The sequence below is a fragment of the Mytilus galloprovincialis genome, chromosome 2 (genome assembly GCF_965363235.1).
Source record: "Mytilus galloprovincialis chromosome 2, xbMytGall1.hap1.1, whole genome shotgun sequence".
Taxonomy (NCBI): domain Eukaryota; kingdom Metazoa; phylum Mollusca; class Bivalvia; order Mytilida; family Mytilidae; genus Mytilus; species Mytilus galloprovincialis.
This window is the reverse complement of record NC_134839.1, coordinates 24,888,674-24,907,149: the sequence shown is the minus strand read 5'-3', so window position 1 is coordinate 24,907,149 and position 18,476 is coordinate 24,888,674. Positions and strand designations below refer to the sequence as shown.

Here is an 18,476-nt window from a genome sequence, read left to right as displayed (position 1 = left end):
GTTAAAATAGAAGGATATTAACCTTATCTATTAAGACTGATGATAACAAAGAGAGAGCTTTTCATTACTCCGTACTAAATATCATGTAAATCCTGCTTCGTTCGTATAATGAATCCTGCTTATATGGAATATAAAGTGCGTGAAATTAAATCCCTTACGATCGTCACTAATCCATAGGCTTTCCTGTTTTGTACTGCATTATTTCTATTTACTATCAGTCTGTAGGCAGACGTTTTCTGTCTTTTATTTATCCAGAGGTATTATTTTTATAACAACACAACACCACTGTCGACATCACATTTTATAAGCAGCTTAGATATTGAAGGATTAGACATTTCTCACGTTTTTAGAGGACAATTGAACCTCAGCAAGTTTTGTATAAAATTTGATAGAAGTACAGGACACTTTGTTTGATATTGACAATTGGTCAGGCCTGATATGTCCAAAGTGGAAAGAGTCTAAATATATAAGTAAGGAGTTGTAGTACGATTTCAAATGAAACAATTATCTATCATGTTTACTTTAAAAAAACATTGAAACAAAGGTTTTACAGTTTTGTTGGAAAACACCAAGTATGGCTTTTTTTAGTTGGCCACATTAGATAATAAAAGCATTTGCATTAAACATATCTTTAGAAAACTTTATTTCATTTTTATTAGTAGCAAAATGAAGATATATTTAGTTGATGACTTGTTCTCTGCAACAACCATACAATCTTGTATTTCTTTAAAAATAAATCAAAATCGAAAAGGAATCTTACAGTTTGCTGGATTTGAATATCAAGCATACATGCATATAACTATAGTTTGTTTGTTATAGTTTTTAAAACACAAAGTCACTGTTTTAAAGTTTACGATATCTTTAATACAATGTTAACCTTTTCATGACATTAAACATTAGCTATTAGGACTCTTCATGACAAAAAAACATTAGCTATCAGGATGCTTCCTTTTCTCATAACTTTGATCCACTAGTGGAAATAAAACAATATTAATACAATATCTACCTACACAATTAATAAGATATATTCAAAATGAGATATATATATAATGGATTATGATCGATTTTTTACAATATTAAAAAAAAAATTTTGATTTGCATTCCTTCCTTTTATGACATTTCTACAATGAAAATACCATTGTCATCGTAGGGGATTACCGTCTTCTTCAAAAGATATTAGTCTTGGAAGCGTTTGAATGTCAAACTTTATGTACCATATATTGTTTGCTTGTCATCATCAAAGCTGAATAAGAAAAATGAATTATTATTATACAGTCAGTATACAAGTTCATAGGAAATCATAAATAAATCATCTTAACAAGGTAGAAATGATACATTACATAGAAGGAAATGGCCTTTTATTAAGCTTAGTTTTATTTCTTAATGTCAGGTATGTATAAAAAAAATCTCTGGTAAATAAATATCAAGGAGACAGTAACCCACCATTGAAAAGACCTGTTATTTTATGGATACATAAATTGTGAGATTTTATTCTGATTTATTCAAATAATAAAAAGATCAAAGGAACTTTCCAAAAAAAATAAAGGTGAAAATGCAAATTTCACCTTAATTGAATGACCGATAACTAAATAACACACAAAAAAGATAATATTCACTGTATAGTCTTCAATAATGATTTAATCCCAGTCGTAAACCTTATATAGTGCAGTTTGATAGTGTCAACCCATTTGTAAATAAGTAATTATTTTTTTTGTATTATGACATGTAGTCTTCTATTGTTTGCACTATTTTTAATACTTTCATATATCGGTATCACAAAAAAAAAAGAAAACTTTAAAAAATATTCCTACATTGTATTACCAGATCTGTATTTCTAGAAGAAGTATGCAACCTGCTACTTGACTAAGGAGATTTCAAGGTCTACATACCTTAAACTTTGTTCAAAGTGGTGTAAAAAATGGTGTAAAATACCAAAGGGATTTTAAAAACATTTGTTGAAGGCTAACTGACAGCCATGACAAACAAAGTCTCTGTAATTAAGGATGTGGTTCTATACCTAACACTATCAAAAATTCTGGGAAGAGAAAATGTATAAATTCTACTACATGATTTGATTAGCATGTCTATAATACTGTTAATGATGATACAAAAAAAATCAGTTTAAGAATGTTTATTTGCAGTCAAACTAATCACAAATCGGAAATTTTCAGATATTTTGAAAAGACAATATTTCTACTGATTCAATATGATTTCCACAGGTGTTGCTATGAATAGAAATGCCAAGCGTTTTTACCAAATTACTTTGACAACATAAGCCAAGCTTTTTTACCAAATTCACTATGGCAACAAAAGTCAAGCATTTTACCGAATTAACTATGACAACAAGAGTACCAAGCCTTTAATAGTTATATTGTATTGCATATATAGAATTTTACGCAAAGGTCATACAAGCGAGAGATTTAGCTAGCTTTAAAACCAAGTTTAATCCACCAATTTGTACATACGAAAATGCCTGTACCAAGTCAGGAATATGACAGCTGTTGTCCATTCATTTGATGTGATTGAGATTTTGATTAGGGACTTTCTGTTTTGAATTTTCTTCCGGGGTTTAGTATTTTTGTAATTTTACCTTTTTCTATATTTCAGATGAACAAATTACATCAGATATCATTACAGCAGGGTATTCCAATAATTCCAACATCACAACCTTTACTTCCAAGTAAGTCTCTTATGATAATATCACGGTTGAATCTAGGATTGAACTAAATGTAATTGCCCCTCAAAAGTTATGAAATATTTGAAGATAGAAAGGACACAAAGAGAATATTAATATTGGACTTTATGGAATTTGTGTTTAATTAATGGAAACAATTTCTTCCTGTTTTTGCTAGACAAGGGGTGGTTGACCCATTTATTTGTCAAAATCCTAGATACAATCCTTATAATCTGTTCACTAACCTGATATAATGATTAGGTCAAACCATTATAGATAAAATGTTCTGGACACATAATAAAATAATTAAAAATCATTAGGGACGTTAAATAACAGTACTAACATTTTATTGACTCTTGATCAATTCTGAATTGTAAAATAAATGATATGATGCAATGTGCAAAGAACATGAGGATTTTGGACTTTGCAATTACATAGGGGAAAAATAGCAAACAAAACTTCAGAATATATTAAGGAAATCAGATGTCCAGTCATACTTGCTACTACATGATAAAAAATCTCTTGACATCTGCATTTGGAGCAATAAGCAAATATTTTGACCTATTTCACCCCTATATTTACAGCATGCCAAGTCCCTTGGTACCAGGGAACAACTAATGATTTTCTCTGTAATCAAAAGAAAGCAAACTATTTCGTAACAGACAGAAGCAAGTAGATTCTATTCTTTGTTTTGATTAAAATCAGTAAATAAAGGAACACAATGAATCGTATTTCAAAAACAAACTAAAAGAGAATTACATCTATAACATTTCTTAGACTAGTCAAAAGACATGATTATTGTAATAATAAATATTTTGTAATGGTGATACCACCATCTGTTTTTCTGAGAAATAGATGCAGAACAGATGTTTTCAGAGTCTACACATTTGGTAACTGAGGATTTATTATTTTTAGCGGGATACCAGTTTTCATAAATTTTGTGGGTATAGATGAAACTGAATTTATATGTTAGGTGTAGAACAAATTTTGCTTATATTTAGACTAATAAAATCAAATATCTTCAAAATTATTTTTTTCTTCATCCACGAAATTTGTTGTAACCCATGAAAACAAATGATTCAACAGTATATAAAGAGGTGATGATATAAAGTAAGGGACCTGCTATCCACTACATCATACTCCATACTAGATCATCATACTCCATACTAGATCATCATACTCCATACTAGATAAAGTATCTGAAAAAAAAAACTGAAAACAACAAAGCAAAATATTTGTATTCCACATAATTTGCAGAAATATTACGATTATTTCATGTATGAATTTCCCTCTTTCAGTGCATCATGCTCCTGGTATTCCCGTAGCCTACAGACATGCCAGTCCGGCAGCTATTCCCCAGAATACACAACAGACACATGAGATCTCCATACCTAACGACTTAATAGGATGTATTATTGGTAGAGGGGGACAGAAAATTAATGAAATCAGGTAAATAGATGAAATGCTCATCCTTGTCAAACTTACAAATTTCAATAGAAAAGGAAGATCGCTTATGTATATATATGGTAAATAAACAAGTATATCTTCTACAAAAAAGAAGATGAGGTATGATTGCCAATGGAACAACTCTCCACAAGAGACCAAATGACACAGAAATTAACAACTATAGGTTAAGTTACAGCCTTCAACAATGAGCTATCCCATACCTTAATTTATTTTAAAAAAGATACATAAAGATCCATTTTCAATATGGTCATGTTGTTTGCGAAAGAAGTGAAACATGTAATGTCATAATATAAAGATGAATTTCAACGATCAACCTCTCTTTCATTTCAGACAAATGTCAGGTGCTATGATAAAAATTTCCAATGCAGAGGAAGGGTCCCCTGACCGTAAGGTGACAATTACTGGTACAATAGAAACCATTGGATTGGCACAGTATTTAATTAACACAAGGTTAGTATAACAAACATATTTGTCAGACATTGTGGGAGACCTCATTTATTAGGATTTGACTATGGCATTAGATATCAGGGAGCCTTAATCGTTTGTTAATTATTCACACCAACAGTGTGAAGAGTTGAGTCTTCCAGTAAGTCAAAGTAAAGAATTGTTTGTGCAGTTTTTTTTCAATGTATAAAGAAAATGAGGTCTTTCACTTTGCCTGTTTTTATAATTGAACAATAAATTATGTATCTTCTTGTGAGAGTGCAGTAATGTGCTAGACCTTTGGCGTTTGAATTGAAATTAGATAATAACACTTAATTTAAGATGAAAATAGAATGAATAATTCTACATTTAATTATTAATTTAATAAGCATGGTTTTATATTGCTTTAAATATAACAGTAGGGATGAGTGTAGGCTTGGGGTTATCAACTGCTTAACTTTATAGTAAAACAGCAGTTACTTAATTTGAGTGCTCAATGATTGTTGCAAAATTACAAACATTTTAAAATTCCACTGCCAAAGATAATTTGATATAAAGTTCTATTAGAAAACTGTTATTGTTAACTTGTTAGGCGTAAACAAAATTAAAGAACAAAATAATTAGCTGCTGTTGTTAGACCCAAATAAGATGATTTATTAATCGTTTGAAAGTTTTATGGTATATAAATAATTTTATATCATAACCTAAGACTATTCTGATTATTAGAAAGTATGACATTCTTAGTGGTCTTTTTTCACCTTGGTTGGTGTAATTTGATTTAAAAAATTCAGGCAAAACTGTTTTTGCTTTGCAGTATAATGTATGTCCAGCCTTGGTACTGATAGTGACAATATAACGGTAAATGAAATTCATCTTCCACAATCAATTGCCCCGTTTTATACCATGTGTTCTTGTGCTTTATGGTCAATATTTATACACTTGCCCTGAAGATTAAGATGCCTGGATTTAAGATACCTGTAGGCATCTTAATCGTCTAACATTTTGAAGGGAGGTAACCTCAATCGTGTCTGATTGCCATAACTGCACTTAGTGATATCCTCTTTGTTATAAAATGTTATTTTTGTAATTCTCCTGTTTTCCTTCCCAGATAATTGTTGTAATTTGTGTCTAGAGAACAGTTTTTATATTTCATTATTAACATAGCATGTTTTTTGTAAAAAATCTTCCTAAATAACAGTATTCTGTCCTTTTTATACAATTCTTGGCTTTTTCTGCATGGTATATTACTTGTTTCAACAGATATTTATAAAACTTAGCTCTGAAAATTGACAATATTATGCAGAAGTTAAAAAGATTTTAAATAATTTAGAAAGTTAATTAAAAAAAAAATCATATTCACAAAATGTTTCTTGTTTCATTTGACATATACAAAAAAATCAAGCAATTGCTCAAATAGATAATTGTCAAGAATAGGTGTTAATCATTTTGCTGTGAAAATACTGAAAAGTAAAGACTATCTGAATTTTTTTGCAAAAACCAGACCTTAATAAAGCACAGCAATTTGTTAAGATTCATTAATCTGTTATAAACATTTGTTTATTTTATTGTTAACTATTTTCACTTTCGACCAAGGTCGGCAGAATGAAAAAAATTATATCCATGGTATGGATGGTTTGCCTTCTGTAGGTTGGGGAGAGATCCAAACAAAATAGGCCTGTGACATTTTTATATTGTAAGCAAAAACATGTTGTCTATTTTTCATAAGAAATGTTAAGTACTACTAGGAACCATTTGTCAGAATTTATACTTAAATAAATATCCAGCTAAATGTGAATTATGCAAAGATCAGTTAATCAAATTTGATTGTTGTTCAAATTTATTAAAAATTCCACTTATTTTTTTTTCCTTCTGGTTATAAGCTTCTTTTAACACTAACTTGATAGCAAGGTGAACGAAGACTTTTTTACAAGGGTTCAAAACATGTCTTTCAGATACTTTGTCTATTGTATCTGATGTCATACTATTTGATATTTTGAAAATCTTTTAAGTATTTAAATTGCCACTTGACATTAAGCAATTAACAGTCAATCTAATAATTAAGAACTAAGCCTCTGTAAAGAGAAAACACAACAGCCAAAAACAAGAGATACAAGACTATTATTTCACAATTCCATTGAAATCGGGTGGCTTGTAAAGAGTTATCTCCCTTAAGTGTTATAGAATCTTAAAATCTTTGTATTATATGCTACTTTCACTTTCAAAAGATATTTGTCGACTGAATTTTAACTTTCTTAATTTCAAGAAAATGAGTATAACTAAAATGGGGCTGAAGAAATTATAAATTCCATTATTATTATTTATATGTATAGTTTTAGTTCACACTTTAAAAGTATTATTTGGCATTGTGTATAATGTAGACATGTGCCTGGTTTGTGGATTTTATGTTTATCCTGTTCTAATACAGATCCCTCCCTTTTCTTTTTTTCTCTGCAGCATGGAATTGCATAAGAATTTGACCCTTGACCCGACTACCTCGAATATCCCAACAACATCTGCATCACCCTTGACCTCTGTTGTTCAGTCCCCTCAGCAGCTGCAGGCCTCTCCGTATGCAATTACATTGAATCAACTTGCCATGAACTCCATGAATTCGATGAACTCAATGAACATGAATGCTATGAACATGAACTCTATGAACATGAACTCCATGAACATGAACGCTATGAACATGAATGCCTTGAAACAAATGCCAGCAGTTCCATATCAACTGGGCCAGTATTTTGGAATGATAGATACAGTAGGACAGGCTCCTGTACAACAGAATAAAATGCGAGTCGGGGTGGCAGCAAATGCTATGTTGACTGAGAGGAAGAAAATAGCACCCTACTAACTGTCTTGTGTTGATTGTTATTGCACACAATCGGAGCACCTCACTAGATCGTTGTGCTTAACAGGAATAATTATACAGCTTTACATCATATTTTTCATCAGTGAAGCTGACAATTAAATGCCTTTTTTTCAAGGATCTCCTTGGTATGAAAGAATTTTTAAAAAGCAGCCTTGAATGCTGATAATTAGTTCAACCGGAAAGAAGTGAGCTGCTCCGTTTGTACATAGATGTGATGTGGTCACATGCTTGTCATGTGACCTATGTTACTTTGTCTCATTATTTATTTTGTTAAATTGTTTTCCTTTGAAATCATTATTGAATATGATAGATTCATACAGAAATGTATCAGAGTTATTGATAATTGCTAAAATGTTTATTTTTGGTTAATACATTTAAAGGTTTATTTTTTTTTTTGCCAAAAGTTTGTTTTTGATATGTATATATTTACACAATTTAGTGTGCAGTATAGATATGAATTAAAGTAATTGTTAAAAACTTGTTAATTAGAAACATATCACCTTTTTCTTGACTGATTCAAATTTTATATTTTCAATTTTGTGTATAAAAAAAGACGAAAACAATTAGAAAAATAATCTATTTTTCTTATTTTATAAAATAAATCATAAATGTTGTGTTGGTGTTGTCAACTTGAATCTTTTCTCAATTCTTCAATGATTTCATTTTGTTGATTTTTTTCCGCCAAAAATGATGTATAAAGTGTGTAGGAGTTATATTTTCCTATGATTAGCCAGAATGTGTCCAATCAATGTTAACCTGCATGTATACAGACGTTTTAATAGTTGTTATATTTAATAAGCAGTTTCTTACATATTCATAAAAAATATAATTTATTTTTTTGTATCAAAAAATTGTACTGTTATGGCAATGTTAATATGAGCCAGCATGCTATACTTTAAATTTTCAATATGGTACCAATTATTCCAACTTTCTTGTTTAATATTTAAATTCATTGAATTATCAGATTTCTTAATCTTACAATGAGTTAATGAATTTGTGCATGATAGTGCTTTAAACTTTAGTATGATTAATGTTAAAAAGTGCAATAGAATTTCTAATGATTTTTAGTACATCTTGTGTAAAGTCGATTAAAAGACTCTTTAACATTAAAATGGCTGGCAATTTGGGATGATTACCCATAATGCTTTTCAATTTTACACAAGATAACACTTTCCAATCATTTGTGATATTCAAATATGGATACTTCCATTATGTTTTATGTGCTCCCAAATAAGATAATAATTTAGTATCCAGTAGTATTACCAGGACTAATGTTAAAGACTTAAGGATCACAGAGTTATCTCTCTTTGGTTTATATGCCATTTAATCATCAGGGATTGTCCAGTAGTGAATGTTTTGTACAGTTCTAAAGACCTTTGACCTTAAGATATCATGACTGGTGGTACTGCTGTATTACTGCATTACAATCTGACCATCATAGTTTGACCGGCACATTTTATTTCACTTGAACATTTAGCACATATTCATAAAACTGATGGTTATCAGTACAGTTATGGTGTTATGTATGTATATTTAGGTGTATAAGGTCATCCATTAGAAGGTTAACATTCCAAATGAAAAAAATCATCCGTCAATTTTATCAGGGTAGCAGTGTATTTTTTGTTTAATGCCATTTTGTTTGTTTCAAGGGCATTTAGCCAGATTCTAAGTCATTTGTATTCCATAGTTATATATCTTTAGTCTTAACTTATATACAGGTTATTTGTCCATATCAGAAACGGCAGATATTCTTAATATAACATCCAGACATGCTGAGACAATGCTGTGGATGGCATAATGATCAATTTTCTATCAAAAAATTGAACATAAGAAACATCCATATTTATGGGATAATGTTACATTTTGCCATCAACAAGTGACACAATTTGAGCATGTTTGCATAAAACGAAATGAAAAGGTCTTTACAAGAAAACGTAAAATAGGCCAAATTAAAAAAATATTTTTGATACTTGTTGAAAAATTACCTGAACTCTTTATCATTGGATTAGAAACCACAAATTTATTTAATCTTTTGGTGAATGGAAGTAAAGTGATTAAAACCCCCTAAAGAGAAGTAGGAAAATAATAAAAGTTTATATAATATAAGGTGCTGAATAGACAGAAATCCTTTGAAAATATTACTGATTTAGTTGATGTGAACAAAAAACTTGTATTATTAGGAAAGTAGTTCAGTTTTTATATAGGTTCATTGTTTAAATTTGATGCTTGCCAAATATTTCTTCCCCTTGGTATTTGTTAATTGACAAGTATTTACATAAATCCAAATGAAACAATTACTTGTTACCTTCACATAGTACAAATTGTACCGAATGATTTGTGTGTTTTCTGGAAAAATCATCAATATATTTATTCAGCACCAAGAATATTATAGGTCTAGTTCAATCTACACATTATTTAAAGAACACAAAACCATTTCCAGAAAAATGCAAAATTAATAAGTTACTCAGTTTTGTAGTTTTCTATACTAGTTCAACTATTTGTTAAAATGAACCTGAAATTTCTTTTCATAAATTTTCAATATGGGGTGTATTTCCAACAAAAACCTTTATTTTATTCAGTAAGGCTGACAAGTAATTGTTTTAGAAATATGTCTCAAGAAGTTGGATTTTTATCCATACCTGATGCTCATTATATTTTGTTATATAAGATTTATGTACATTATTTAGTCCCAATATTTGCAATATTCCATTTTAAAACTTAAATCTTGTTTTGCATGAACAATGTATGACTCTTGAAAGTTACAAAAATCTGTCTCCTCAAAGTCCTCATATAGACTTAAGATTTATATTACTATAGTACCCTAAAGTCGATAAGAAAAAACTGGTGACCTGCTGGGTTTTTTAATTCTCTGTTTGCCAGTTTTGTGTTTAAACTTAAGGTATCAAGACATGATAAACTGTAGATTAAATTGGCCAATACCTAAAAAAGAGGTCATAGGTATACCAAGTGGTCAAATGAGTTTGAAGCAGCAGATAGACAATCTACTGTAACCTACCTAACATCTGAAGCTTGTATAGAGTCATATATATATTTTGAATTATCTTTAATTCCCTTTTGAGTACCTCAGCTTTAGTGATTTTGCATAATTGATTGGTTTGCTGCAATATAAAGCATTATGTTTGCAATATTAATCACAGATTGTTGTGGGTTTATCATAAAGATACAATATATATATATATATAACTTGCATTTTATTTATATATAAAGTCACATATATCATAGATTTTGAATTTTAAGTGCAGTATTTTTAAATGTTTAAAGTTTTGATTTTTTTTTAAATGTTTTGAAAATTGTTCAAAACAGACTGCCAAACTTTGGTCACACTTTTTTGAAGTTTTTTTCTTGTATAAATTCTACCCATGTGAGCTAGAGATCACAATAACAAAAATTATGTAGATATGTAAAAGGCAAATGGGAGCATAATTTCTCGATTATTTTATATTTTCTTTTTTAAGTAAAAAGGATAAAGAAAATTGTCTGCAGAGTTCACAAACTAGTGCTGTTGTTCCTTCTATAGAAAATTAACACTTTAAATTAGTAGTACATGCCATGACTTGGTTGCTGGATCAAATGCCATTTGGAATTATTGCACTTGAAAAATGCTTTCAGAAGGAACTAGGCATACTGGGGAGAATTGCTGCTTGGCACTAAATTGTTCCTCTTGCCATCATAGTTATACTGTAGGATCTCAAACCTCCGTCAACAGGCAATTCATATTCACTTTTTAAAGCTAATTTTTCTAACATAATTAATTTTGTAGTACTACTCAAAAGTCAAAACTCAAAACCATGATTTATTAAATCATTTTCAATACAAACGTTATATTGAAAACTTCATTTGGACCTTACAGTTGAGTGATCTAGCAAACATGGGTTGATTCTAGTGTTCAGGTTGTACATAATTAATTCCATTGCCATAGTTCTTGTCCTGTATGTATGTGGTATAGGTTGGTTAGTAGAATTTTATTGCTTGGAATAATGGCTTGTTTAAATGTCATTTTACTCTATTTATTCCTGGAATATAATTGGGTGCTTTCAATACTTAGTTCTTTCTAGTCTGTAAGTTTTCTGATAATCTTGGTTACTTTTGGTCTTTGGTTAAACAAGAAAATAGTATACTTCATTTTACAAAAAGCTTCCTAATTGGATGTTGGAAAATAAACGGTTAAGACATGGTTTTTTCTAATTTTCTAAACTTAAATTAACCCAAGATTATCATAAAATGCTATAGTGTTCTTTTTTTTAACATAGATACCTCTATTTTCAGTATTTTGATAACTTGACTTACATCTTTAATGGCATTTATTTTTTTACAAGGGTAGTGAGTGCAATTTTGTAAAAAAAAAAATATTTTAATGTGGATGGTTTGTTAGTTAATTAAGTAGAAATTAGAGAGAGATTGTTGAAAATCCTGCCATTTATAAAAATACATTTTATTAAGGGGTCCAACTCTAATAGCCCCAGTTCATTGTCCTGCCATTTGTTGTTTATTGCCAAAAGTTTTTGTGTTCTAAGTTGTTCAAACAGTTCTTCTTTATCTGTCTAATCTTTAAATCTGTTCGTACTCTTCTATTTTTAGGATAACATCAGAGATGTGCGGAATGGGAATTCGTTAAATGTGGAGAGGACCATAGATTTTAATAGATTTTATCACTTGTTGTTATTTTTAAAAGACAATCAGCACTTAAAAAGTTTAGTGTCTGACTTGATTGGAAAAAAGACCAAAAGTTTTTACAGAGTTGTCTTTCTTGAAATAGCATTTAGTTAATGTTTTTTTTTTTTTTTTCATGCCAAAAATATTTCAGTGAGAATCATTTACATATTTTTTTCAGATTGGAAGCATAAATTAAATTTTTATAAATTTACAAGCATATTATGGCTTGATTGTGAAGCCATGCTTTACATAGCCAAAATTAAGTTGTTTTATAGTGCAATATTTGTCATATTTTCATACTCAGTCAAATATTTGCACATTTTGTTTTTACTATTTATACAAATATTTACTAAGTTGGTCGTCTTATAAAAAACATTTATTTCATTTTAAATAACATCTTTCTTTAAAATTTTGGAAGCAAGTTATTTTGTTCATAAAGCATTCCTTTATGCTGAGCTAAAATATGAAAAAAACATTTTTGTGGAAAACGGAACAGATCTTTTCAAAAAAATAAGATAAAAAACATGTTAAATTATGTTTATAATTTATCAAAAGTCAGAATTGCAATAGAATGATAACTTTAAGAAAGTTCAAGAAAACTTGATTATTTTTTTTAACTTGTATCGAAGTAGCAATGAAAACTTGTACTAAAAAAGCATATCTCAGCTTCACACCACGATGACAGCTAATGGCATATATATATTGTAATATTACGACTGTGATAAATTATGTGTAATATGTGTGCATGGTTATACAATCATTGATTGACAATGTGTAATATGTGCGCATTGTTATACAATCATTGATTGACAATGTGAAATGGAAAATCATTTTTATTTTGCAACAAAATATCCTTCTTAGGTCTTTTGTGGATCAAAATATCCTTCCTAGGTCTTTTGTGGATCAAAAGTTTTGAAATTTGTTTCACTTTTAAGGAATCTCCCCTGCCGTATGTCCTGCACAGAGATTTACTAAGAAATGATTCAAATCTGCAAAATGTTTGGTTTTTTTTTTTTGTATTTAAAATACCCTAGTGCAGAATTAAGAAATGTAATTTGAATTTGAGGTCCTAATTAATTAAACTTAAACATATACATATCAAATGATTGATTCAAGTTATTGAAGTACTTCAATTATAGACAGGCAGGTCAGAAACATTAACAATCCTTTATTTAGTGAAATATGTCAACACTTGGAACACCTTAAGATTTTGATCCAGATTTGACAGGTGTTTCATGAATACAGGTTTAGAATACTAATGAATATTCATTACTTGTCATTGTACAATATTCTCAATGAGGACATCACACCATTTGTTTGACGTAAAGACTGAGGTGTTACCATGTTGTTCAAGTAATAGATATCAAATGTCTAGTTGAAGAGGATATCAAAATGTCTGCTTAAAATGGGGGTACTTCTATAGCTTATGTAACAATCCTTTATTTTTAATCATTTGATTTTTATGATAGACATTTTGTAGTATTTTTAACAGTTTTGTTTAAAAATGATGAAAATGCACTTTTAATATGTTGATGGAAAATATACTCATAATTCTCAATCCCCGCGTAATTAGCATTATCTAGACATTTTTTTCTAGTTCAGTTTTAAACCTAGAGATTTGTTACCTTGATAGGTATACTCTAATATTTTGTTTATGGGGTACATCAAGGGATTATTGTGTTAGGGGTATGTTTGGGATTTATTATGGGGTATACTTTTTGTTTTGTGTTCTTTTGACATATTGTATATAACTGTTGAATCTTGTATATTGAATTGATTTGTTTTTTTTGTTTTTTTTTTGTAGAAATCTACGTAATTTTATATAATTTCTGAACCCATTTATTGACATTCATCCTATAATTGAAACTGGGGGAAACTTCAAAGCTCAGCAGCCACATGATTAAATTTTATAAAATGAATTAAAATATTAAAAACAGAATGCAGCTAGGTTGTAAGATCATTTTCATTTCTGCTAACATCATTTCAACTTCATTGTTTTACTAGAGAAGAAACTCCATGTATTTTCCCATTTACCAAATTATGTCCTATTATCTTTGAGAAGTTAGAGACTTAACAGTATTTTAGTGTTTTGATTTTTACATGTGACTGTACTTTTTCGTACTTATAAAGAGTGACCGTAATGAATGTTTATAAATGGGACCAGAGAGGTTTTTTACATGTGAAAATGTGTGAAGTGAAATCGGACTGTTTTTCAAAAGGGTAATTATCATCATAACTATTTATCATTTATTTATTATTATCATGATTAAAAGTCATTAAACAGGTGCTGCACCTCTTAAGATTTACTTATTGTTTGTTATTTATAGGAAGAACACAAGCCAACTACAACATAAATCAAACAATTAAACTAGAATTCTTTATTCTTTATTATTGTAAATGATGGGCAACTTTTGTATAAATCAAGGCAAGTTACAGATTCTACCAAAGATCTGTTAACACATATTGTCCTCAAATAAGACAAGAAAAAAACATTGGCTACATGTACATATAAGGAGGAACCTCGGGACTTGAATAAGAATTAGTATGAAAATAAAAGACATACTTTATAATTGCCATTGAGACAACTATCCAATGATTCTGAAGGATTATGCCACTGTATAGCCTTCAACGATGAGCAAAACTCTTCTATTATATTTATATATATATATATATAATAGCTATAAAATGCCCTGACATGACATGTAAAAATGAACATATGTTTGGATTAAGGTTTCTTTGTGAGTGCACAACAATCTTATCTAATTTAGAAATGTTAATATTCATTAAATGGGTTTGACCTGACTAGCAAATTTTGACAAGTACCACCATAAATCTGGAGTGTTTTATAATAGAATTCAGAAAACGATGTATTAACAACCAGAACTGACAAAATCAAAATAGATTTCAACAACCATGATTTTCATTCTGGAAAATTGCAAAAATTCATCTGAGAAGAAAAAAGTATACCTATTGAATAATAATAAGTTTACACATGTTAAAGCTCCCTCTACAGTACCCACTGGAACTAACACAGTACGAGAAAATGAAACAACAAGCACTTGGTACATTTTTTGTGTCCTTTACAATTTTCATAACCAAGTTTGATGTTGATCAGTAATGTCAACTTTGTAAGACAAACAACACTGAATCAATCAATCCAATGATGGACTGATGTTTGTGTATTAGTAGTACCATGTGTATTTATGCATCACGTTGTATGCAGCTCCAACATTCTCATCCTTTATTGAATATTCAACTCATTTCAAACAATATAGCATACATTTTTATTTCTGTGCCTTTAATGAGTGACTGGTATGGGTTTTGCCTTTGTTGAAGGTTGTACGGTGACCTTTAGTTGTAAACTCCTATGTCTTTTGGTCTCTAGTGGAGAGTTGTCTCATTGGAAATCATACCACATCATTTTTTATAATAAACAGATACTGCCAACAAACCAACAAAATGAGTGAAGTTAAGATGAGGCAAAGATCTTGTTCATAGTTAACCCCTTAACATTGCTCAAGCAAGAGGTTAAACTTTTAAATCTTTTAAAAGGGGGATTTATTCTTAATATGCATGAAATATATGCCACTGGACGTTCAGCACACGATCAATTCAAAGAACCTGAAGTGAATCTACTGTTTTCAGTTATCATACGTCCCCTTATCTAGGAGTGGGGTCTACATTGCAATCACATTGTGGCTGTGCGTTCCCCCAATAACAAAATCCGTAACTTTCACAAAAAACACTTAACAGTTTTAAATGATATTCTCAAAGCAAGGCTAACCTCCTTCAAACAAAGTTTAACTTCTTCCAACAGTGCTGACTTCCTTAATATTAGCAGACAAAGTGTATCTCCTTCAAATACAACTGATATTCTCCAAACAAAGTGTATCTCCTTCAAATACAACTGATATTCTCCAAACAAAGTATATCTCCTTCAAATACAACTGATATTCTCCAAACAAAGTGTATCTCCTTCAAATACAACTGATATTCAAGTACATCTCCTTCAAATGCAATTGATATTCTCCAAACAAAGTACCGCTTCTTCAAATACAACTGATATTTTCCAAACAAAGTACAGCTCCTTCAAATACAACTGATATTCTCCAACCAAAGCTAACCCCCTTCAAACAAAGTGTATCTCCTTCAAATACAACTGATATTTTCCAAACAAAGTACAGCTCCTTCAAATACAACTGATATTCTCAAACCAATGCTAACCCCCTTCAAACAAGCCTAGCTGCTTTAAACAGAGTTGACTTCCTATATTCTATCTACAAGCAAAGCTGATCTCCTGGAAGCAAAACTGATATCCTTCAACAAGCGGGATGGGGTAATAATCTCCAAATTAACAGATAATAAGAGCCGACAAAATATATTTGTTTGTCCACAGTATGTTAAAAAATCTGGTCATCATATCTGTTAAATTCGTACACAATTAACTACAACTTACACTCCCTCCAGTCCGGTGAACAACGTTTCTCTATAGGCATAAATTAACTAAATTATCGAACAAGTCTTTGGGTGTGCATGCAATAACAAGATCATCGAGGTCTACAGTTCAATACAGTATCAAAAGTAAGTATCCGACAAGACACTACGCAAATTTTGGTAACAAGGATAATAAATGACAAAGTTTTATTAATTACTTTAAATACCAGAATATTAAATATGAATGGTGTAATCAGTATATATTCTTATGACCTTTTTAATTAACAAATGAATAACATTTTTAAAGACACGCAGAACAACGCAATTCAATATATATTATGCTATAAACTTTTAAATAATACGTTGGTAATTTCAATTCCTTTTCAATTGTCTCTTTCTTATAGTGATTACCTACACTGAACTCATTAATTAAAACTTAAATTTAATAATTCATTTTGAAATAAATGTCATGTTGATTTACTCCCATACAAGGTTTTATAACCGGTTTAATTGTTTCGTCAATACTTCTAATGACGATCTTCTCAACGTCAGAAAAGTGGAATTATTAAAAACCCAGAAATTAGAGATATTTTGTTATCAAGGAATCATGAGAACAGAACAGTGGCGGATCCAGCCATTTTAAAAAGGGGGGGGGGGGTCCCAACCCAGAGTAAAGGGGGGGGGGGGTCCAACTATATGCTCCCATTCAAATGCATTGATCTAACGCGTTAGTCTGGATAGAACAGAAGGAATATCGAATAGTTAGTTAGGTTCCCAAACTGAGAATGTAATGTCAAAATAAAACAAAAAACGATTGAAAGACAAAACAAATAGTATATAAAAACACCACATAGAAAACTAAAGACCGAGCAACACGAACCACGCCAAAAAGCAGGGAGGTTATCTCAGGTTCTCCGGAAGCCGGATGGGCATACATATACTTCTTTAATGTTACAGAATATATTAAGTTCGTGTGATGTGTCTGAATTTCCTCCATGAAAACTAATGTCAGACTACTAGAAAATATATATTAAAATGAAATGTAGCAATAATTCAAATAAAAATATTTTTCCTCCTCCATTTTAGAATGGTTTGTTTTGCTGAATTTTGTTGTTTTTCATTGGTTTAGAGATTTGCGGATAATTGTCCTTCATCTCTGAGACTACACCAAACAGTATATATTATACACGGCAGTTCATCTTCATTGTTTTAGGTCCACATACTGTAGCTTGACCTTCGTTGACTTATTGACAGTGGTGTCGCTTAACTGCCAGTAACTACCCGGTTTATCCTTGCGTCGTCCTACACCATGGTGTACTAACAATGAATATAACAACAGCATACAAACTAATAACCATACTTTAAATTATAAAGGAAGAAAAAACAAAACAAAAACAAAAAACAAAAAACAAACAATAGAAAATTTAGTCCTTTATAATTTTTTGATTGTCCGAATTGCTAAAGTTTCAATTTTCCTGGATTGACGGTAAAGTGCATCATGAAATACCTTATAAGGAAATGAAATCATTTTTCGTTCAATGTATATCCATTTATCAAAGCGTCAAAGACGTTTTGTATTTATGCAAAACACCATATTAATGTGCATACTGAGTACAACCATTAACGTTATCACACATATCATAATTTAAAATATATTCTTTGCATGTTTTGTAAATATTCTACTGCTACAAGCTATGGTGGAATTCAATACTCAATTAGTTTAATCAACTAGTGTCTCACTCATCTGCATATTTAAGCAAAAAGAATATGTTTAAACTAAGAGAAATGATTAAAAATGTTGAATTAACATGACATCCTAGAAATCGCCACTTGTTACCCATCCTTAATGGCCTTTTTGTCAGAACCCAACGCAGTGCAGTTCTTTTGTGTTTTATACGTGTCCAAAAGGTACACAAAGGGTTGATACATTTACAA

At 30.1% G+C, this 18,476-nt stretch overlaps 1 protein-coding gene across 14 annotated transcripts in view; it reads left to right on the top strand.

The window, feature by feature from the left end:
- LOC143063210 (poly(rC)-binding protein 3-like) overlaps window positions 1-14,413 on the top strand; it is a 126,478-nt gene extending 112,065 nt beyond the window's left edge. For 9 of the 14 annotated variants that reach the window (XM_076235200.1, XM_076235201.1, XM_076235198.1 and 6 more), the window contains 5 exons: window positions 2,608-2,680; window positions 3,259-3,342; window positions 3,973-4,123; window positions 4,472-4,591; window positions 7,019-14,413. In XM_076235200.1, the coding sequence (XP_076091315.1) occupies window positions 2,608-2,680; window positions 3,259-3,342; window positions 3,973-4,123; window positions 4,472-4,591; window positions 7,019-7,415 (825 nt within the window). In that variant the 3' untranslated portion in view covers window positions 7,416-14,413. Of the gene's footprint in view, window positions 1-2,607; window positions 2,681-3,258; window positions 3,343-3,972; window positions 4,124-4,471; window positions 4,592-5,378; window positions 5,423-7,018 lie in introns of all 14 variants that reach the window. The other 5 variants (XM_076235211.1, XM_076235207.1, XM_076235209.1 and 2 more) reach the window with 4 other exon arrangements.
- The last annotated feature ends 4,063 nt before the right edge of the window (window positions 14,414-18,476 follow it).